Source organism: Talpa europaea (genome assembly GCF_964194135.1).
Source record: "Talpa europaea genome assembly, chromosome: 5".
In the NCBI taxonomy this organism is placed as follows: Eukaryota; Metazoa; Chordata; class Mammalia; order Eulipotyphla; family Talpidae; genus Talpa; species Talpa europaea.
This window is the reverse complement of record NC_140071.1, coordinates 136,856,074-136,876,813: the sequence shown is the minus strand read 5'-3', so window position 1 is coordinate 136,876,813 and position 20,740 is coordinate 136,856,074. Positions and strand designations below refer to the sequence as shown.

Below are 20,740 nucleotides of genomic sequence, written 5' to 3'. Positions count from 1 at the left end.
CCTCCCTCCCTCTTCCTTCTGGAAATCACTGCTGTATTTTATATATATATATGTATATATATATATATACACACATATATATGTATGTATATGCACATGCACACACATACATATATATATATAACATCATAGTTAATTTTTGTACAAATTTGATATATATATAAAACATCATTGTTAATTTTTGTTTAACATTTGATTTCTCCTTGCATAGCCAAAGCTCTCCTCACTAAAGAAGGAGAATGGAGGGCACACTCTGACTTCAAACTATATTACAAAGCCATAATAATTAAAGCACCACTGTATTTTTATGGCTTATAGAGAGTAAGTTTTGAACATTGTATATGGATGCAGCTCAGGTTGAACCAAACTCTCCATCCTGCTGTTTGGGTTCCAGTCATGTTAATGTTCTTTTACTTCCTTACACCTATGGGAGCATCCTGCCTCCATGGACCTGTGTTCATTTTGAAGGAATGTTTCCCGCACCGCCCTTCCGACTCCATCCTCCATGACTTTTACTTTCTCTTGTGTACATGTGCCTCTAGTTCCTGGAATTTATTGTGATTGCAATTTTATGTCTACAAATTTTATTCATTTGATTGTCTAACTATTTTGAAGACAGGGCCTTCTAAATAGACTAATTTCCCAGAATAAATAAAGAGAATTTATTAGAACTCTCCTCACACACACACATAACAAAACCCCAGATCCCAATGGTTTCACAGTGTGGTTAAGCTAAGGTAGCAGATTCTACAAAACTTCTAAAAGATAAATAATTTCAATGCCATTCAAATTATTCTGGAAAAAGAAAAAAAAAAGCAATGCTTCCAAAATATTCATGAGGTTGGGATATCTCATGAATATATGTCTCAAGACAGATAAGACATCATAAAAATAATTTCAACTAGGTTTTTCTTTTGAATACTGATGCAAAGACTGGAAATGAATATCACATGGAATCAGTAACACACTAAAGTGTGATACATGCCAAAGTGTGGCACATATGGAACAAGTGGGATTCGCTCCAGGAAAGAAATGATGATTTGTTATTAAGAAATTTATCAAGATAAAGTTTCATAGCGTGTCTATATGCACAAAATCAGTCTGGACCCCGTATTAATTCTACCATTGACTGGTTCTCTGATCTTATTCTAGTTACTAAGCCTCTGTGAATGTTAATTTTCTCCCTTCCTTCCTTCCTTCCTTCCTTCCTTCCTTCAATTTTATTTATTTATGTATGTATGTATGTATGTATGTATGTAGAAGAACTGGGGTGTAGGCCAGAGGTGTGAGGGGTGAGAGGATTCACCAGAGACAGAGTGGGGAGCAGAACAAGCAGTAGAAATATACTGCTAAGGAGAACAGTGGGGAGACAGGAGAGGTCTGCTGTGCCATGTGGGTAGCTCCCTCGCTGGGCATTGAACTCAGGCCCTTTCACTGATAGTGCTGAGACTTAACCCCTATGGCACCAGGAAGGCCTGAACGTGAATTTTCTTAACTTTGAAGTGAAAATATTAATAACACTCAGTTCTAGATTGGTCAAGGATTAGAAGAGTTGGACCAAGTATCAATTATTCTTATTAATATTCTTAATCATATTAATGAAAAGAGAAAAATAATACCATTTCCTTGGGCACCAGAAATACACTGGGTAGAATGCAATATTCATTTTTTAACTTAAATAGCTCTTAATAAAATAAGAATAGATATTACCTTAACATGAAAAATGTGTCTATCTGAAAGCATATGCCATCATTCTGCTTAATGAAAAAATCTAGACGCATTCCCATTAAAGTCAGACAAAAGATTAGGATGTTAACTATTTTCACTATTATTTATCACATTTCTGATGGTATTAAGCATTATAATTAGACAAAGGGAAGAAATTATAAAAATTGAAAATGAAATAGTAACTTGGCTGGAACACACAAGAGGACAAGCCAAGTGGAAAAACAAGTTTTTATAAATATCAAAAACATTTTACAAGGTGCCTGGGAATAACATTAATATATAGCAATCAATAACTTTCATAAATATAAATAAAACCAATTAAACTATAAAATGGAGAAAAATACCATATTTATGATTATAAACAAAATTAGATTAGATGCAGAGTCACCAAGAAATGGAATACATACTTCTCTAGATATACAAAACGACGCACACATGCACATACACATGTACATGCAGTATCAACGTGCAAAGAAAATCCTCAAGATGTTACACAGGAAATAAAGGACCTCAGTATTGGAAAAGCTATCTCAGGTTTTGCATGGAAAGATCAAATGTCATCAATCAACACCCTCAATATGAATTTTTAAATTTAATAGGATTCTAATAGAATACCAATACATTTATTTTTAAACTAAATAATCTAATTCTAAAGTCTAGGTAAAATATAAGAAAAGATTTAAGAAATTTAAAAAAAGATTAATGATATAATTCCAATTCTGCTGGACACTAAAGCAACAGCAACTCTTAAAGCATGGAGCTGGATGAGGAATATAAAAACAAATTAACAGACCAGGACTTAGTGTCCACAAATAGCTTAAAATATTTAAGGACTCCAAATATTAGTTTAGAATGTTCTAAAATTCTAAAAAGAAATGGTCTTTCCACAATTGGTTAATTAAAGAGGTTTCTCATGCTTCATACTCTCCAAATTCCATTTAGATCAATTACTTAAATTAAATTTTAATAGTCTTAAATTTTACCAGTGGCAATAGTAAAGATTACATTATTATAATCTCAAAGAGGACTAATATAAATACAAACAGAAAACAAGAAGGAAATGCTGCTTTATTTAACATACAAAAAACAAAAGCCAAAACAAAATTCAATGGCTCAAGCAAGCTTATAGTAAATTTTAAAAAAGAGCACAAATTTGTGATTTCAATTATATCACAGCAAAGTACATGCTGCTTTAAAATATAAAGCCTTAACACCTATAAGAAAAGAACAAGCCAATAGAAAAATGGGTAAATACATGAACAAATAATTCACAAGAAAGGAAATGCAAATGGCTCTTAAGTACATGAGAAGATAATAAATCTCTCCTGTAATAAGAGAAATGCATATTACAATGAAAATGAGAGACCATTTTTCACATATAGTCTTGGAAAATGGAAGAAAAATTTGATAACCTTTGGTTGTTGGAGACTGTGGAAAATAGTGATTTTATGAGCTGCTAGGAAAAATAAAACTTGGTACAACCTCTGTGTTGGGCAGTTGGACATATCTGCCAACATCACAACATATGTGTCTTTTGACCTGGCAATTTTCCTTCTAGGAATGTCTCCTACAAACTTAGTTTCTCAGTTATTCCTGTGCAAATCAAATATGAAAAGGTATTTTCACATCATTGTTAATAATATAAAGAGATTAGAAAAGACCTAAAAGTCCATTAATAAAGCTCTGGCAAAAAAAAAAAAATGATGGTGTGTTTCTCAAGGGGTGAGACACCCTCTTTAGGATTTATCTCTGCTGAATCCCATTGCTGAACACTTAGAACTGTATGAATAGGATATTAGCATTTCTGCATATGTGTGTTTATGTGTGCCTGGCTGTGTGTGTGTCTGCGTGTGTGTGTGTTTAAAGCAATATATGCTTCTGAATATGCACAGACTGTTCCTGGAGGAAAGAAGTAAGAAACTGGCAGAGCTCGGTGCCTGTAAGTAGGGGAAGGGAGTGGTTAAGGATTACTTGTGAAAGACACTTTTGAAAGGTTTTGCACTTTTTGAATTTTGTACCTTATGAATAAATTATCTATTCAAATATAAATAATTAAGTTTTTAACGTGATGATGGGGGTTAATGCAGTGACCTGCAGTGCCTGGCACAGAGTCACCAGGTCATGAATGGCTGTTGCATGTACTATTATGATGCTAAATAGGAATTGATGGTAGGAGGATGGTGGCGAAGAGAAAGTCACAGGGTACCATGATTGTCTTGGATATGGCGGTCCTTCCTTCACAAATATTTGAGCGAACCATATGAAACTGCCAATACACAACAGTGTTTGACCTGCAAAAAATGGCAATTTCACACAATTCATCCCCAAATTACTTTCTTTTGCATAAATTAGATTATAAGGTAATAGTGACCACAAAGTAGTTATTCGTTCTATTATTCCATGACATCCAAATCTAGTGGTTTCCAGACATGAAGAGTGAGAATTCAGAATGTGCTTTGGAATAATGAGGACACTGAAGTCTGTGAAGCAAGTTCAAGTTGGTTCCTTAGTTTTGGATGTTGAGTAGCTTGAATTGGATAACAAAGGATTTATTTAAGATTTTATTCAAAATTTATTGGTCAGCAAAAGCTTGGACATTGAGGTGTTTACCTTGCAAGGAGGGGTGTCTGTTTTTGCAAGAAAGCCATATTGCTTGGGGAGGACTCTAGTGTAAGTGGCTTTATGGGTTCTTTAGCATTCGGAGGTCAGTGTTAGCCTACCCTTCACCCCAATTTGCAGAACTATTTCTGCTTTTCATTGCAAGCCAGAGTTAACCATTGTAGCATAATTTGTGTTGGGGAAACTGACAAAGCACAAGACTCACTGTTTACTATTGAGACTTCATTTCACTCACTCTCTCCAAAGCAAGCATTTGTCTTTCGGCTCCCCATCTGTTAGTGAGAGACCTAAGGTCCCCAAGTCCAGAGAGTACATGTAAATGATGGGGCTGCTACCTTGTTGTCTGTATTTGTAAATTGTTAACATCACAGAAACTTTCATTTTTCCAGTCACAGTAAAACTCTTCAGCAATATGACAGACTAATCACAAATTTCTGGTGAACAGGTAAAGCACAAGAAGAACCCAAGGAGAATGTTGGGGAAAAAAGGGAGAGAAACTTCTTTGATCAATTCCCAAGGCTAGTCTCTCAGTGACTCAATTTCTCATCAATAAAATGGAAATGGAAGCAATTCCTTACCTCAGTGAGTGGTTGGTTAAATGAAATGGTCCTGGTAAAGTGCTTAAAATAAAACCTGCCATATAATAAGAGCTCAAAAAATAGTTGCTATTGCATCATCATCATCATCAACATCGCCATCATCATCACCACCACCATCACCGCCATGATCTCATCAACATCCCCACTGCCCGGGGCTCTCTTGTCAGATTTTTGCCTGGTGGCTCTTATTATTCAGGTCTCTGGATGCATCACCTTCTCCCAAAGGTCTTTCCTGGTCAACCTATCTGAAGTGACCCCTCCATCTCAGTTATTTTCCATCATATCTCATTACTTGTCTTACTTCCCATGTAGCATTTTCATCTGTTGTATTATCCTGCAAATCATCCATTATGTAACCCTTTTATTGTTTGTCTTAATTTCCCAAGTGAATGAAGATTTGTGTTATTATTGTTATACATTAAAGAACATTGGTCCCTGCAGTGGCTTCTACTGATAGCTGAGGAGTAGAATCAAAAGCTGTGAATAATTGGGCAGGTAACTTTGGAAAAGGACGCCCCTCCCCGACAACAGAACAGAAGTGGCCCCTAGGATGGGGTGCGTGGGTACAGAGTTTGGCGATGATTTGAAGGTTTACCTTAGAGGACTGACATGGCCTGGTCTGTGTTTTTAAAACAGATCTCCAGGCACTGGGTATAGTAGCAGGGGTGCAGTAGTAGGAATAAAACTGCATGATGAGTGATTTTCTTGAGGCCTGGGATTTGGAGAACTCTGAGATCAATGGGAATATGAGACAACATGGGGCAGAGAGGACCTTGACCCCAGTCTGCTGAACTAGTCAGTGCTCTCCATCCACCTGTCAATACCTGTTGACCATTTGGCAAACAGCATAGTCACCCCGTGAAAATGACTGACCTACCAAAGCCCTTCTAGCCACCTCTGGTTAGAAGGTGACATTTCTGCAGCATGACAGAGTGGTCAGGGCATCAGACCAATAGGGGTCCAGTCACAGCCAGAAATGTGCCCACTGGAAACGTGCCCACTGATGAGCCCCAGAACTTTATGAACCCCAGTTTCTTCATCTTCTGTAACACAAGGCCATTAATACCCATCTCACACCACCAATGTGTTATGAGGATTAAATAAAACCAAATTTGTGTTTTGCCCAGAAGAGGCATTAACAATGCCAGTTCTCCATTGTCCCTCCCCTTTGGGAGGTGTATAGCAGGTATTTTAAATTTTATTTGTTTTCTCTTAATGGTAGTGGACATTTATAGCCACTGTGTAGATCGAGACCGGGGACTTGCAGAAGTTTGTCTGCCTTCCAACTTCCGCACATCTGTTGATTACCTGTCCACTGTATTCCCCAAACTCTGCTAGAGACAGATGAAGAAGCCACAGTCTAAACAGTCCCAGTCTTTAAAGAATGAGGCTTTCTGTGGGTAGGAAGACAGAGCTGGTGTGAAATCAGAGGGCACACAGGACCAGACACAGCAAAGGACCTGGTGTCTCATAACCAGAAGCCCCTCCTAGTTCAGGCAACTTCCCTGCCTAGGCTTTCAAGTGAAAAAAATTGCACACAGCTCTCCCCTAAAATCTTCCCTGTATTTTCCTGATTCATTTCCCCCCATTGTAGACAATTAGGAGACTCTCTTCCAGGAGGCTGAGCCTGATCTCCCTCCTATACTCAGCGCAGCCATCCCTCAGTTTCCCGCCTCCCACACTCCAACCACCACCTCGCCATCTTCCTTGATTTTCAGTGTCTTGTTAAGACTTCTTTCTCCTTCTTTAGTGCCCAAGACTGGGAAATTGTTTTCTTTAATCCAGGCCCTGTTTGTACTTTAAAGGCCAAGAATTTTAGAAGCATTGGAGGCTCTGAAATTGTTTTCAGTCAGGGCTGCTCTGCCAGCAGACGGCTGTTGTGGGGAGGTGCGTATGCAGGTGAGTGTATAATTTTTTTTCCTTTCATGTTCTGATAGCCACTCTTTCTGGTTTGACTTTACAAATCGGGATTTTAGAGACCCTGGGATGTCTGCAGGGGACACGTATTTCACCACCTTAAGAGTTAATTGTTTTCATTGCCCATTATGTCCTCATATGTACTCCTTTGCTATCTCCAGATGCAATTAAAAGTGCCTTTCGGGCATTCGAAGTTTTAATCATTCTGTGTGTGGCACAGGCCTAGGGCTCTGAGGGGCCTTCTCTGTCTACACTCAGATGGAGCCTTTCTTTGAAGGGAGGACTAGAAAACTCAGATGAGACCTCACCGTTTTGTTTCCCTCCATTTTAAGTCACTGTCTCTACACAGGCCCACACCCAGGCCCTGCTCTCGCTGGCTGAGATTGTGTAGTGGGCTTGGGGACCAGCCAGGCCTTAGCCCAGGTCAGCATTGCTGCCCACATGCTTTGTGACCTTGGGCAACAGCAGATTTTGCTTGTGAAAGGAGGATATTGAGAGCTTTCTTATTGCCTTATTGTGGACTTAAAAGATCCCTCTGTAACTAGTGGCACTGGGAAGGGCCCCGTATGCCAGTGGTCCCTGGAGAAACTGGAACTCAGCTCTGAGTCCGACTCTCATTGCCGTGCTCCCTGCTGCTCCAGCCCTGACTTGTGGCCACTGGCTCTCGGAGTTTGGGTCCCCTCAACTGCTCTACATCCAGGAGTCCACGGGGCAGACATGGCACCCTGGAATGGCAGACGGCCACAGTGGTTTTAAAGTTATTCCTCTCATTTTTGGCACCAGACTCAGCACAGGCTGGTAACAAAGCTTGCCAACCCCAGTGACCCATGTTATGCGTCAGGCTGTGAGTCTGCTGAAAGTCCACCATACGTGGGCGCATGGAGGTCTTCTGGTAGGTTCCTGCCTTTCCAACCTCCACGCTTCACAAGGGTCCGCTGCCCATTGGGGTGAACATGCAGCTGGTGCAGGGTACCCAGACCCCAGTCTGCCAAGCACAAGTGCTCATCCCTGCCCCTGGGCACTGAATCCTGTTCTGAGCTCAGACGCCAAGGAGCATGTAGGGGGAGTGGTGCATGGCTATCACTTCTCATGTCACAAGACCCAGGAAAATACATTGGCTAGCAGTTAAAGCCTTACAAAAATGAACAAGCAAACCCCTTTGGCAGGATCCAAACTCTGACTGCTCCTTACTCCCCATCCTAGGGACCACTTCATGTCACTGAGTGTGTGTGTGTGTGTGTGTGTGTGTGTTTGGTGGGGGGGTGGTTCTTTTTCCAAAGTTATCTTGCCCAATTCTTCAAAGCTTTAGCTTCTTCTCAGCTATCAGTAGAAACCACTGCAGGGACCAATGTTCTTTAAAGTGTAATAATAATAACAGAAATCTTCATTCGCTTGGGAAATTAAAATTACAGGATTAAAAAAAATCAATGTGAAATCTAAATGCCTTCACGCCTAGTTGATGAACCCGCTTATCTGAACAGTGAGACTTATTTAACAACAACGATAAGGTCACAGGTAGTGCCGAAGCCACTGGGGATACCGATTAGGCACGAGGAGGACATCTGCGGGGGACGGGGCCTCCAATCCATGGCGGAGCCCCCAGCCTCCCTTCCGCTGCCCTCCTTGGCACCGATCGTTAATCAGTTTCTTCCCTTTATTCTGGTCTATCATGTGGCTTCAGAATCTCAGTGTAGAATTCAAGGCCACGGCCAGAGTATAGGGGATGATAAATTAGATGGGTCTGACTTGGTGTACTGGGTTAGCGATTTCGAATTCAATGTGGTCTTCCCTCAAGTCATCACTTTAACCCTGACCTGTGATGCAGCTATTATGATGCACAACGCAGACAGCCGCTCGTGGACGAGAGCTGGGCCCAAGATTTAAGCCAGTTGATCAGCACCACTTAAGAATTAAGTGGGAAAAGGTGGCACAAAGGGTTAAGCAGTGCACTATGAAACAATGCGCAGCTTCTGCAGCACAAGTTCAATCCCTGGTCAAGGAAGTGACCCACATGGAGCAGCAAAACTCTCCTGTCTCCTAGCTGCTCCCTTCAGCAGTGTATTTCAGTAGATCCACTTGTTCTGCTTCCCCACTCTGTCTCTGGTGAATCCTCTCAACCCCTGTACCTCTGGCCTCTACCCCAGTTCTTGTATGCATAAATAAATAAATAAATCTTTTTTTAAAAAAAGTGAAATTTGAGCCCTGGATCGGCTTACTCTAGATAGCACAGTATTTCTATAGCTTCTGCTGTGTAGCAGACTCTTAGAAATTGTAACTCATCTAACCTTATAAATTATGCTTGTGCCAAACTGTGAGATGTTATTTTTTTATTTTTTTGACGAGGAAAGTGGGATTTAGAGAACTTACATAACTTGCTCGTGACCATTTGAGGCAGGAAAGAGGTTAGGGCTTTAACCCATATTTCTTTGAATTCAAAGCACAATTATTTTCCTCACCATGTGACTTCTACAACTCAGCCTTCTCCTCACAGAGGCCATTGCCTGGAGTGGGTGAGACAAAGCTACTCTGAGAAATGGTATTAATGATAATAGCAACTCGAACATGACTGCAGTGCCCCAAATTTGGAAGAGTGATTAAATAAACACAATCCCAGCACCACACTGGAATATTGGCAGCTATTATAGATGGTTAACATGATGACTATGTAGAAACACGCAGAAGTGTTTACCCAATAGCATTAAGAAATCATATGTCTACTGATTACATTTATGCAGAAATTATGCATATGGATGGATCAAGAGTAAGAGGAAACACAAAGAAAATATCTTTTGGTGGGGATACAAGATAATAAGATACTTAAAGTCACCTTAAGCCATAATACTTAGAAAAAACTTTATGCATTGCAGAGTCAAGACAATCTAGCCCCCCAAAATAGACAGAAATAATCACCCACTGAGAAAACGTTCCTCCAGATTTGAAGGAACACACTTCCAAAATAATGAAAAGTACATAATGATATTTAGAGTAAAAATGATGTACCAAGTCAGAGCAGGTACTAGCAGTGATATGAGAGCACGACTGGACACTGGGGGCTCCGTGCGTCTAAGGTGGGGTTCAGCCACACCCCCTAGACCTGGAGGCTCGTACTGTGTTTCCTGCACGTTATCAATGTGTTCCACTCACCTGTCCTTTCGATTTCATGGTGAAATTCTGGGTTGTGACTTTGAAAGTAAAAATATAACTTTTTTCTTAGTTGGCAGACTCCTAAGACGAGTGAATCTATCAGAGTTGGTGTGTGCCTGCGTGAGCGTGCGTGTGGTCCAGTTACTTAGAACCTAGTCTTCCCTGTTCCAAACGCCATCACCACACATCCACACATGGTCTGTCTCCCCGGTGCTCACTGTGTCCTAGGCTTGTGAGGCTCTAGAAAGACAAGCTTACCAGTCTGTGCTCAGGTTGCTCTACATCGAGGATAGCAGACAGGTGAATAGAGTGATTTTTTTTTAAAACAAAACAAAACAAAACAAAACAAAACAAAACAAAACAAAACAAAACATTATTTTGTATTGAGGTAACATTGACTCACAACACCTTATATGGTTTGGGGATACAGGCTCACCTGTCTTCTGGAGGGACAATTCTCACCCAGTATCTGCCCGAGCTAAGCAGGGACTATGTATGGGGAGCTCCAAGGGCACTGGCGGGGCACCCGCCGCAGCTGAGAGCTCTGAGAGTCGGAGGTGTTGGGTGAATGAGTCTCGAAAGGTGAAAGAGGATGGGGAAGTGGGGTGGGAAGAGGAGGGTGGGGACAGGGCCACAGCCAGGGAGCCATACCCTGCTAAGACTCGGAGACAAGAGAGCAGGACCAATTCAGGAAACTCAGGTGAATTGCGTGGCTGTGGGTGGGTGGTGGGAAGGGAGGCGGGAGGAGGCTGGGAGGCAGCAGAGGCCAGATCACGGAAGGCCTTGAACGCCGAGGTAAGAGGACACAGCGAGGCAGCAAGTGCACTGGAAACTGAATGGTCCAGTGAACTCAGCTGCTGAGCCTTCAAGGATGGGGCATCCTCAAGGTCACTAGAACCTTGACTGTTTGGGGATGAGCTGAGGTGCCAGCTGAGGTTGGCCAGGGTAAACCAGAAGCAGACCTACTTCTAATAGTCTCTTCAGCTCCCTGGGCAGAGGGAAGTGCCTTCTCCACTCGTGTGAACGCCTGCCCATCCCTTTGTTCCTGACACAGAGTAGGTGCTCCATACACGATGGCCATCATGCTTATCACTTGCCTGGCCCCGATGTCTCTCCTACTTCGTGGTTGTTTTTCTTTCTCACCCACTAGGAGTGACCTCCTGGAGGGGGCAGAGGTCTGGCACAGAGAAGGTGTCTGCAGGCTTGTGAAATGTACGATGAGTATTTGGGCAAAATCGGGCCAGTGGGAAGTGATGAGGCTCCACCATCCGGTCTCACTCACAAGGATGCCTTATACCTTCCTAAGTGCACCCTGCCTTCCTAGCTGTGCCCTGACTCTCTAAGTGTACCCTGCCTTCCTGGGGTCCCTGGATCGGATTTCTTGATATGCCAGGTCACATTTCTGAGCTCTGAGCTCCTTCTCCCCAGTCTGGTCTCCAGCTCCCTCACCAGGATGCACTGAATGAGGGGTGCCATCACCCCGATTAGGAAGTTATGTCCCTCCTTGGGAGATGGTGGACACTATGGAGAAACACATCAGTTTCTGGAAATGCCTAATTGCCACAGCAAGGCTTCCTCAGCTTGCAGCCCCACCCTGCTCCCATCCAGAGACACGAGTCAGTCCCCCAAAGGGCTCAGGTACCTCCAGGGGAAGTGAGAGGGCCCCTCATCAGAAATCCACCTCTGTTTCATGACCTCCATCCTCAGATCCCCTGGGACGGTGACTCAGCCTTCATACCCCAGAGCACAGAACTCCTCCAGCCTTGTTTTGCTGAGAGGCAATGGGAGGGAACAGCAGGCAATTTGACATCTCAAATCAAAAGACGACAGCTGTTAGGTTATTACCTCTAAAGCATCAGGTCACAGGCACTCCTCCAAAGTGCTGCCAGGTGAGCAGCAGAGACAGTCTTGTCTGTGTTCACAAGTTCCGAGGCTCCTCCCTCCCCCAGTTACCAGAGCTGCCTCTCAGCCCCACACAGTCACCATTGGCCCCCTGCATTCCATGGGAATAAATGAACTTTTCTTGATGAAACTAGGTGACTGTAAGAGCATCCTTTCTGTACTGCTTAATTTGGCTGCAGGAAAGACACAGCCTATTGAAATTCCAGGAGTATCAAAATCTCCAGCTGCCTTTCCAAAGCATGTGCATCAATTTATAAAAATCTACTGATTTAATAGACCTGCTATCAACACTGGTCAAACTACCCATCTCACCTCTTTTTCTGACTCTGGAAGTGGCTGCTAAAGCTCCTCAAGAACTCTGTTAAAAACCATATTGGGGCCTCCCCTGGTGGCGCAGGCGGTTGAGCGCTGCACTGTAAAGCTGTCCACAGCCTCTGCAGTGCAGGTTTGGTCCCAGCTGGCAAGAATCCCACATGGTGAGCAGACCTCTCCTGTCTCGCCTGCTGCTACCCTCAGCAGTGTATTTCCTCAGTCTGCCTGTTCTGCTCCCCACTCTGTCTCTGGTGAATCCTCTCACCCTCCTGTGCATCTGGCCTATGCCCCGGATCTTGTATGCATGAATAAATAAACCTTAAAAAAAAAAACACACACTTGAGATGATCTTCTGAGGCTCAAGACAAAGGATGGGTCCCACAGAAGGATGGGGGAGCTTCAGGAGTTAGAGTGATTTTATCAGTCAATGCGTGTTGGTTGTGCCCAGCTGTTCCACAAATAAGAGAGTGTAGGAGTCCTAGGGACCTCTTCAACTCAGTTGCAAGCAACGAGACAATGCTGGCTCATCTTAGTGACCACTCACCAGACCAGGTCCCATATTGGCCCCTGAGTTTCAGATTTGGCTCAATTATGACTGAGTAGCGACGACTTCCTGAGGAGCTGTTGCTGGAAAGTATGGCTTCTCCCCAAACCCCTGTATGGTTGCTGGAAAGTATGGCTTCTCCTCTGCACCCCAAAGATTCTTCCCCTGGCTTCCATGGGCCTTGCACATCCCTCCTCCAAGGCAGCACACCTGGACAGGTAGCTGGCCCCACCCTCTGGCCTGAGAGTGCTGCCTTAGGGTGAAAGGGTGGAGTTCACATCTCCAAGAAGACCCAGTGCTGGCACACCACCAGGAAGATGGAGTGGACTCGATAATTTAATAGTATCCTGAATCAACCAAGTGGTGGATAAAAGACCAAGGAAGACAAAGGAAGGATTGGGGGCAGGAAAGGCAAATAGCCTTTGAGCCAGGATGCATGAGCTGGGAAAATAAAGTAGCATTGGGTGGACCTGTAGCGAGAGAAGAGAGCCCGACGCCATGTTCCTCCAAGTGGATCCAACACATGGGCACATAGTAGGTGCTCAGTGAGTCACGGCATGAACACTTCCTGTTCTTAGGACCTTTACAGGGATTGTCTCACACAGTCCTCATGCTAAACCTTACAGGGAGCTAATATTATTTTTAGCAAAGTGAATAATGGACTAGTGGCAGATACTAAATTTCTTCCCACTTCAAGGCAGGAAAGACATGCTTTAGTCCTATCACAATCATCATTCTACATTCTTCCTAGAAAGACAGCAGTTTTGCACATGGATTCTGGGGTCAGACTGCGTTCAAGTCTTGATGCCCCCAGCAGTAGAAAGCAGGGAGATTGACTTACCCCCTACCTCAAGCACAGGGCTAGTACAAAGGCTACCCTGGGCAATGGCTGGGTCAGGGTACCAGCAGACAGTTGGGCACACAGCACACCCCACATTTAAGCAGCAGCCTTGAGACTCTGTCCTTGTATTGTGCAACCCCCTAAGTGTGTGCCTTCTATCCTTGTCTAGAAAGGGGTTGGCGCCATTCTCCCCCATTTGCAGGCACTACCTTCTGTCTTCATGGGCTAAAGCAGAGGACTGCAGGACATGGAGAGCAGTGGCTTGGTGGACCTCAGGGTCAAAGTCATCATTTTACTGATGACAATCAGAAGGGTGGGAGAGGGCCGAAGAAGAAGGAAACCCGGTATTTATTAATCTACATTAAATGCAGCTAAAAGGTGGAACAAAGAATCTCATCAGAAGGTTAGTGACCAAGTCTAGGCTCCAAAGTCCCACGTTCTTAGGTGGGGTCAGCCGAGCACACACAGTCTGGAACTGCTTTGAGGACAGGCATTTCTAGTAGCTTAGAGTAAATTTCTCACAGGCCCTGACAAGATGAAATGCCCGGCAGGATAGAGCAGCCTTCTCACTCACATGACGGAACACGCCTCACTGCCCAGGGCCTGGCTACCATCCGCAAGGTGCCAGCAGCCCCACAGGGGCCAGCTCTGCACGCAGGGGTCTGGAGAGCAAGCCCCAGTGACCAGGCTGGGGGGGACCTTGACCCCCAGCCTCTGGACAGACCAAGGTCACATGTTACCCTCTAAGCAGTGGCCAGGGGCTCTTCCTTGGAGAACACCTGGCTCAGGGCTGCCAATATGGCAGGCTGTGTGTGAGGTGGTGGGAGCGAACTGTCTTGGTGGCCTGCCTGCTTTGGCCTGGGCATATCGAGGCTGTGTGGAAAAAGACTTTTCCCGCTATGCTAGGAAGGGGATGTGGTCGTCCTTTGCTTAATCCTTTCTGAGGCTCCTCATCACTGCAAATTCCCTGACCCAGCAGTCCAACCAGTCAGCTGTTCCAAGACTTGGCTCCCAACTAACTTTTCTCTCTCTTCCTGGCCTCCCACTTCTTGTCCCAGAATCATCAAACTGCTTGGAGTCCTATCCCATAACCCTCGCTCCTTTTCCCTCTTCCAATGGAAGTGTGCTCCCTGACCCCTGCCTCTAGTCTACTTACATTTATTTTTTCACACACAATCCAGGCATTATCACCTCCATGAAACCTCCTCTAATGGATTCTTCTGCTTTGCGTGCCCATAGAAATTCCCTTTGGAAACGTCTATCATGGTATTTACCACTTTGAATATAATTTCCTCTCTTTGTAAGAATCAGCTTTATCGCTGGCAGATACCATGACTTTTGTCTTTGAATCTTCAGTTCCTGGCACACTGCAATGTGTATAGGGCTTGGAAACCTTTGCCCAAGTCATTCTTAATTCACACAAAAGAAAGTCCAGCCAAAACTTTTCAGCACATGCAGGATTGATTGTACACCAAGGATCATGAAGACAAAACAAAATCCACAAACCAGCACTTAAGGATAAAGTAACAGCACGAATGTTATGATGGGGTGGGGGTCCTGGAGAAGGAACAATGAAGGAACTCAGCTACTCAGAGCAAGGAATGTGGCCACTGCTTTCTCGTTGATTCTAGAGGACAAAGCTTGCTTTATGAAGGAGACCACGTCCTCTACTGCACCATGAGTGCAGCTCCATGCTAAAAGCAAGTGTGATATATGCTACCTGTTAGCATATATGGGGGTTGTAAGTTCTCCATAGGCAGAGTTTTGCCTAAAGCACTTACTTTTTAAAATAAAAATGAACTTCATATCCAAACTAGATTTGGTTATGTTTTGCACAGAGAACCCCTATGAAGCTGTAGGAATAGCTATCTGTGTTAAAGCTTTGGCTTCAATTTCTCCAGGGGACTCTGTCTCAGGAGGCACAGTGATTCTCCGAGGGTGACTGGTCCTTCGGTGGAGACACGGAATTCGTGAACTCCACACAAGCATATTAGAAACTGGATCATTGGGAGGGAAATAGTGCCAAAGCACTATTTGCTAGCCTTTTATAATTTTATACACTCTTGCTAGCCTTTTATAATTAATTTCAAGAATCATATAAATGTACAGAGATAGCTCAACCCTGACAAAGTCTAGACTTGATGCTTGGCTAATTGAACCATCCTCCACCTCTGCCGAACACACCCATCCATACCCTGCAGTTTAAGATGTACATATTGTGCTAATCACATCATTTCAACTCCTTTGTTGAAGATACACAGAACTTCTAAATAACCTTTAAAACTCACCAGGGGATTAAATCATCCCATTGGGCTTACCCTGAGGTAGTTGAGGGTGAAATTTGTCAGCCCCATCCTGGTGATGTTTTTCGACAGCTGGTCCAGGACCTGAGGATCTTGTGCCTAAACAAAAAAAAAAAAAAAAAAAATCACGTATTTTACTGCTGCAAGATGGTTCCAAGAAAATCTGAGACTGTGCTTCAGCTGCTAGGAAAGGCAATTTTGACATTGTCGATTTTTTTTGGAGACGCAGATTGCTGGAGATAATTTAATTTACATTTTGAGGAGATGTGCATGTAACGCTCAAGGACATTTTGGGATCAATTGCACAAGACCTGTTGCCGGGGAAAACCAAACTGACTCAGTGTTTGCAGACTTTCCTTTCTCCATGAGGTCCTGTGTCTTCAGGAGGGTCATCAGCCCCTGCCAGGTCGCCTCCAGGTCCTTCACACTCACCAGGTAATGGGGGGACCCTGGATTAGGCAGAGCCCTGCTTTAGGGCTGGCCTTTGTTTCCATTGTGATAGTGTTTAACAGCTTGCAGTTGGGGACTGTTTGAAAACTTTGCAACTGCCACATAATATATATACGTCTAAGAAGTCTAACTCTCCTCCCCATGCATGAAGCTGAGGCTAGAAACAGATGTCCTCAACAATTTCCATCCCACAGGACTGTAAGGGCAAGCATCATGTTTTCCAGAATATCAGCCACAATTACAAGAGGGATGCAATGTTCCCCGGGCCACCCCAAATGTTCTGGAACAAAAATGCTGCATTCCATTTGAAGATGAGTCTCTTGGTTGTGGCGCCTTCTGTCTGTCTTTCCTTTCTTCTTAGTTGGTTTAAGTACATGGAGCTAAAAAGAGGGGGCACTTAAGTCAATAGCCCCTTGTCTCTATGTCTGCATTCCTGAGACTACCTCGGATCTACAGCACTTGAATTTATTCTTTTCTGTACTTAATTCTCCTTGTGGAATACGATCGCCCGTCTTTGGTTATATAAATAAAAAATAAAATGTTGAAGACAACAGAGCCTGTCACTTTTCACACCAATTTCTGGCAGGGGGTCCTCTTTTGACTTACAGCCAGTATTCCGTGAACCCTCCCACGCACCAGGAAGAGCTTGTTCCATTCAGAGGCATCAGGTGGTCTTGGCTGATGTCCTTACTTTGCAGTCACAAGACAGGATAATAATAAATGAATAAAGGGCGCCATTGCTGCCTGTGCTGCTGCTGCTGATGACAACGATAGTCGCCAATACTTGCAAAAGGACATACTATGTGCCAGGTACTGCTTAAGTGTTTCATGTGTATTAACACTTAATCTTTATACCAGTTTTCTGAGGCAGAGTTTATTATTGTGGCTACTTTGTAGAAGGGTTATTGGAAACACAGAGATGTTATGTCTCTTGGCCAAGGTCACACAGGAACAGGGATATAAAACAATGTGGACTCATTCCAGTGCCCAATCTCCTGACCACCACTCTCTGCTGCCTCCCAGTCTATGTTGAGAATAACAGTGGTTACTCCAGGCAGCTTCAAGGAGAGCTGACGATATGAATTGAACTTGAAAATGGAGAGGGACTCGATTTTTGAGTCAAAGGACTCAAAAGTTAGACAGGCAGATATAACTGAGCCCTGGCTGAAGGCACAAGGTCAATGCCGGGGACAGAGTTGGGTCAACCAGTCGGGGTGGGGGGAGAGGGTTGAGGACAAAATCCCAGGAGAGAGTCTAGAGCTGGGCAGCACCGTTGGCTTGGCAGCATGGGTTTTGGAGTCAGAACCAGCCAAATTAAAATTTTGCCTCTTTTGGGCTGAAAACTTTGGGCAGCCCTCTGAACTTCTCTTAGCTTTGGTTACCTCATTTCTAAAACAGGAAAAATCATAACTCACCTTTCTGAGTTCCTGGAAGGATTACATATAATAAATATGTCCAAAGTACTTTGCATAAGGTCTGGAATAAAAGTGGCAATGCTAACTACTATTACTTTATTCTCTTTTGATAGTATGGGGGTCTTAAAAATAAGGTTCATTAAATCCAGATGCTACTCATTTATCACAAGGCTGCTGCACTGAGCTTTATCCAAGAAGGGCTAGTTAACTATGCTTTCTGACTCCTCCTTAAGGGGTTGAACCTAGTTCCATCAAGTCTCACCATTAAAACATCTCTAGATTGGCACTGAACCCACCTTGCAGCTATATGAAAGAGAACCCCAAACATGCCAATTCACTCCCACAGCACACTTAGGGAGCGCCTGCTCTGGCTGAGCAGATCAGAGGTACAGCAGCCCTCCACCCCTCTCCGACAGTTCTGGTCAAAAGGGGATACTTATTTCTTGCTTCTTGTTTTATTTCTTTCCACAGTTATACAAAACAGGTTTATTAATCTAGGTGGAGCAGCGCTTGATAATGACTGAATGGAATTTAAGAAAAGTACAATTTGTTTATTGAGGTAACCTCAATTTAGAGTTTAAAATAATAAAACACCAAAAAAAAAAAAAAAAGCCTCACAGTGCACCAACTTCAGAAATAAAGAAGGGGAAAAAAGGCCATAAATTAAAATGGTGCACGGAAAACGCTCAAAATTTAGAATTAATTACCTAAAGCATGGAGATGACTGGCATTCCTTCACAAAGAGAGCACTAGGCTTTGCTCCTTGTGGAAAATGAGGGGCAAGAAGGAAAGAGAAACAGAAATTAGATTACTTACGTGCATGGCTAGAATGCTTCTCGGGACTAGCTCTCTGTATTGTCTAATGGTAAAGTGCCATGTTTTTATTCTCATGAGATCATCAAAGGTGAACTCCAAGATGAGTCTGCCTTCTGTACACACCTGCAAAGGAGTGACAACATAGTCACTGACTATGGCCTTGACTTTGTGAACACTGAATTTGGTAACTCACACCCCATCACAGTCTTCCTGACTAGCCTTGGGTGGTGCTGGACCTTGACAACGATGCGACCTAAGGGACTTATCCCTTAGGGAAGCAAGGTAAGTTCTAGAATCAGTGGGTTCAAAAGACAGCACAGCTGCTTAATAGCTATGAACTAGTAGTAACTCTACTAGTTACTAATGAAACGTATGAGCTCCTGTTTCTTCATTTGTCAACATGGGTTACAAAACAGTTCCCAACACATGTGTACCCCAAAGAAATGGTATCTCTCCCCCTCCGCTTCTACTTTCATCATCCTTCCACTGTAGAAGTTTGTACCCTTGTTGGAATCTTAAATATTCTACTCTGGGAGAAATCCCCTAATAAAATCATTCATGATAAGTGTGCTCCTACTAAGCTACCCAATCAATGAAAGTTTTTGTTTTCAAAGAGAAATTCCAAAGGGTAAGGCTTAATCAAGGCTTGTCTTGCATGGTTGGTGACATGTGGGAAAACAGAAGGTCACTTGGAGTAGATTTCTCGAGCCACTTTGCATCAGTAACAACAAATTCTGCCGGCATTAGGGACCCTACTTGGTTTGGGGGTGGGAGGGGGCAAGTTAATCTTTCTTTTTATTTTCAAAGACCTTAATTGGATTAAAAATACTGTATTTTGCCCAGGCAAGTTTATCTTCCTAAAAAAAAAAAATTATCAATGCAACAAAGCAGAATTTACGAGCTCTCTTCTTTGACAGAGTGCACAGCAGCAGGACAGTATTTGTATCTTCCTATGCTATTCAGATTTTTAGCACCCAGTTCCTATTCTATTTACCTGTTTTTTCTGTTAAAGACTTTGAAATGGAAGAAAATGCTAGACAATCACACACACACCACTGAGGCTATCTTAGCTATAATGTAAAGATGTTGTAGTAGAATACAGGTCCAGTATAAAAAATTATAACTCATTAATCACTGCCTTAGAGAAGAAAAATGTAGTGGATGGAGGTTTTGGCCTCAGATGGGACTGGATTTGAATTCTGACTCACATTTTACTAATTTTGGAATATTGGGGAAATCAGATAAATTCCCTTAGTCCCAGTTCCTTCATCTTCAAAATGAGGATAATAAATGATACCCTTAGGTAAGCTTGTCAGGAAGATATTAAAGGGGATTTATTGTGTGTGTAGACTGCTTAGCATTGTCCCTGGAACATTGTAGGATGACAGCATATGATGGCACTAAAAGAATAAAAGAGAAGAGAGAAAATAAATGTGATAGAAGAATACAGAATCCTGGACATGTGCTCTCTGAGATATAGGGGTTCATGAAGGCATCTGAGGGACTCTGATGGGAGGATCCTGGCCTTCATCTAGATGCTGAGATCACCCATCCATTTTTCTAGATTTAACCAGAGCAGCTTCAACTAAAACTTTTTAAATAATTGAGCTTCTGATCAAACCTCCTTGGAGAAAGATTTCCTAAGCTAAAAACAAATATAAAACTGGAAATCACTGCACAATACATTTTTAAAAAGCCACAAATAACAACTAACTAAATAGGGAATATGCTCCATTCTAAAACTATAGTCTATGAAGATGATTAGCAATTTATATTAGTCTTTTATATGAAATATTAAAACCATTTCCCTTCTTTGGGAATTTCATACAAAACGTCTCCATTTATTGAGCTCCAACTATGGGTTCCTATTCATTGACTTTAAGGTAATATTTTCTTTAAACCAAATACCAGATTAGGAGAATGAGTCAAAGTGTTGATATGTCACTGCTTAAGAAAGATGCTCTTAATGTCTGCCATCTTTGTTTTATCAAAGTCTCAGAAGCACTGTACGATAATTATTGATAACCTGGGTGAAGACCTTTCACTCAGATCCAATTATCAGAATCTGTGGGTAGTGGGCACCTTGCCCCAAAGCTCCTTAGTTAGCCAGTCTTCAGAGTCTCATTTCTGGCATCTTCGCCATAGAGTGG

General features: G+C 43.0%; 1 protein-coding gene across 6 annotated transcripts in view; it reads right to left on the bottom strand.

Moving 5' to 3' along the window:
* LDB2 (LIM domain binding 2) overlaps window positions 1-20,740 on the bottom strand; it is a gene marked incomplete at both ends in the record, with an annotated part of 315,239 nt that overhangs the window by 43,319 nt on the left and 251,180 nt on the right. For all 6 annotated transcript variants that reach the window (XM_084233698.1, XM_084233699.1, XM_084233700.1 and 3 more), the window contains 2 exons: window positions 15,925-16,008; window positions 18,591-18,713. In XM_084233698.1, coding sequence (XP_084089824.1) covers window positions 15,925-16,008; window positions 18,591-18,713 — 207 coding nt within the window. The remainder of the gene's footprint in view (window positions 1-15,924; window positions 16,009-18,590; window positions 18,714-20,740) is intronic.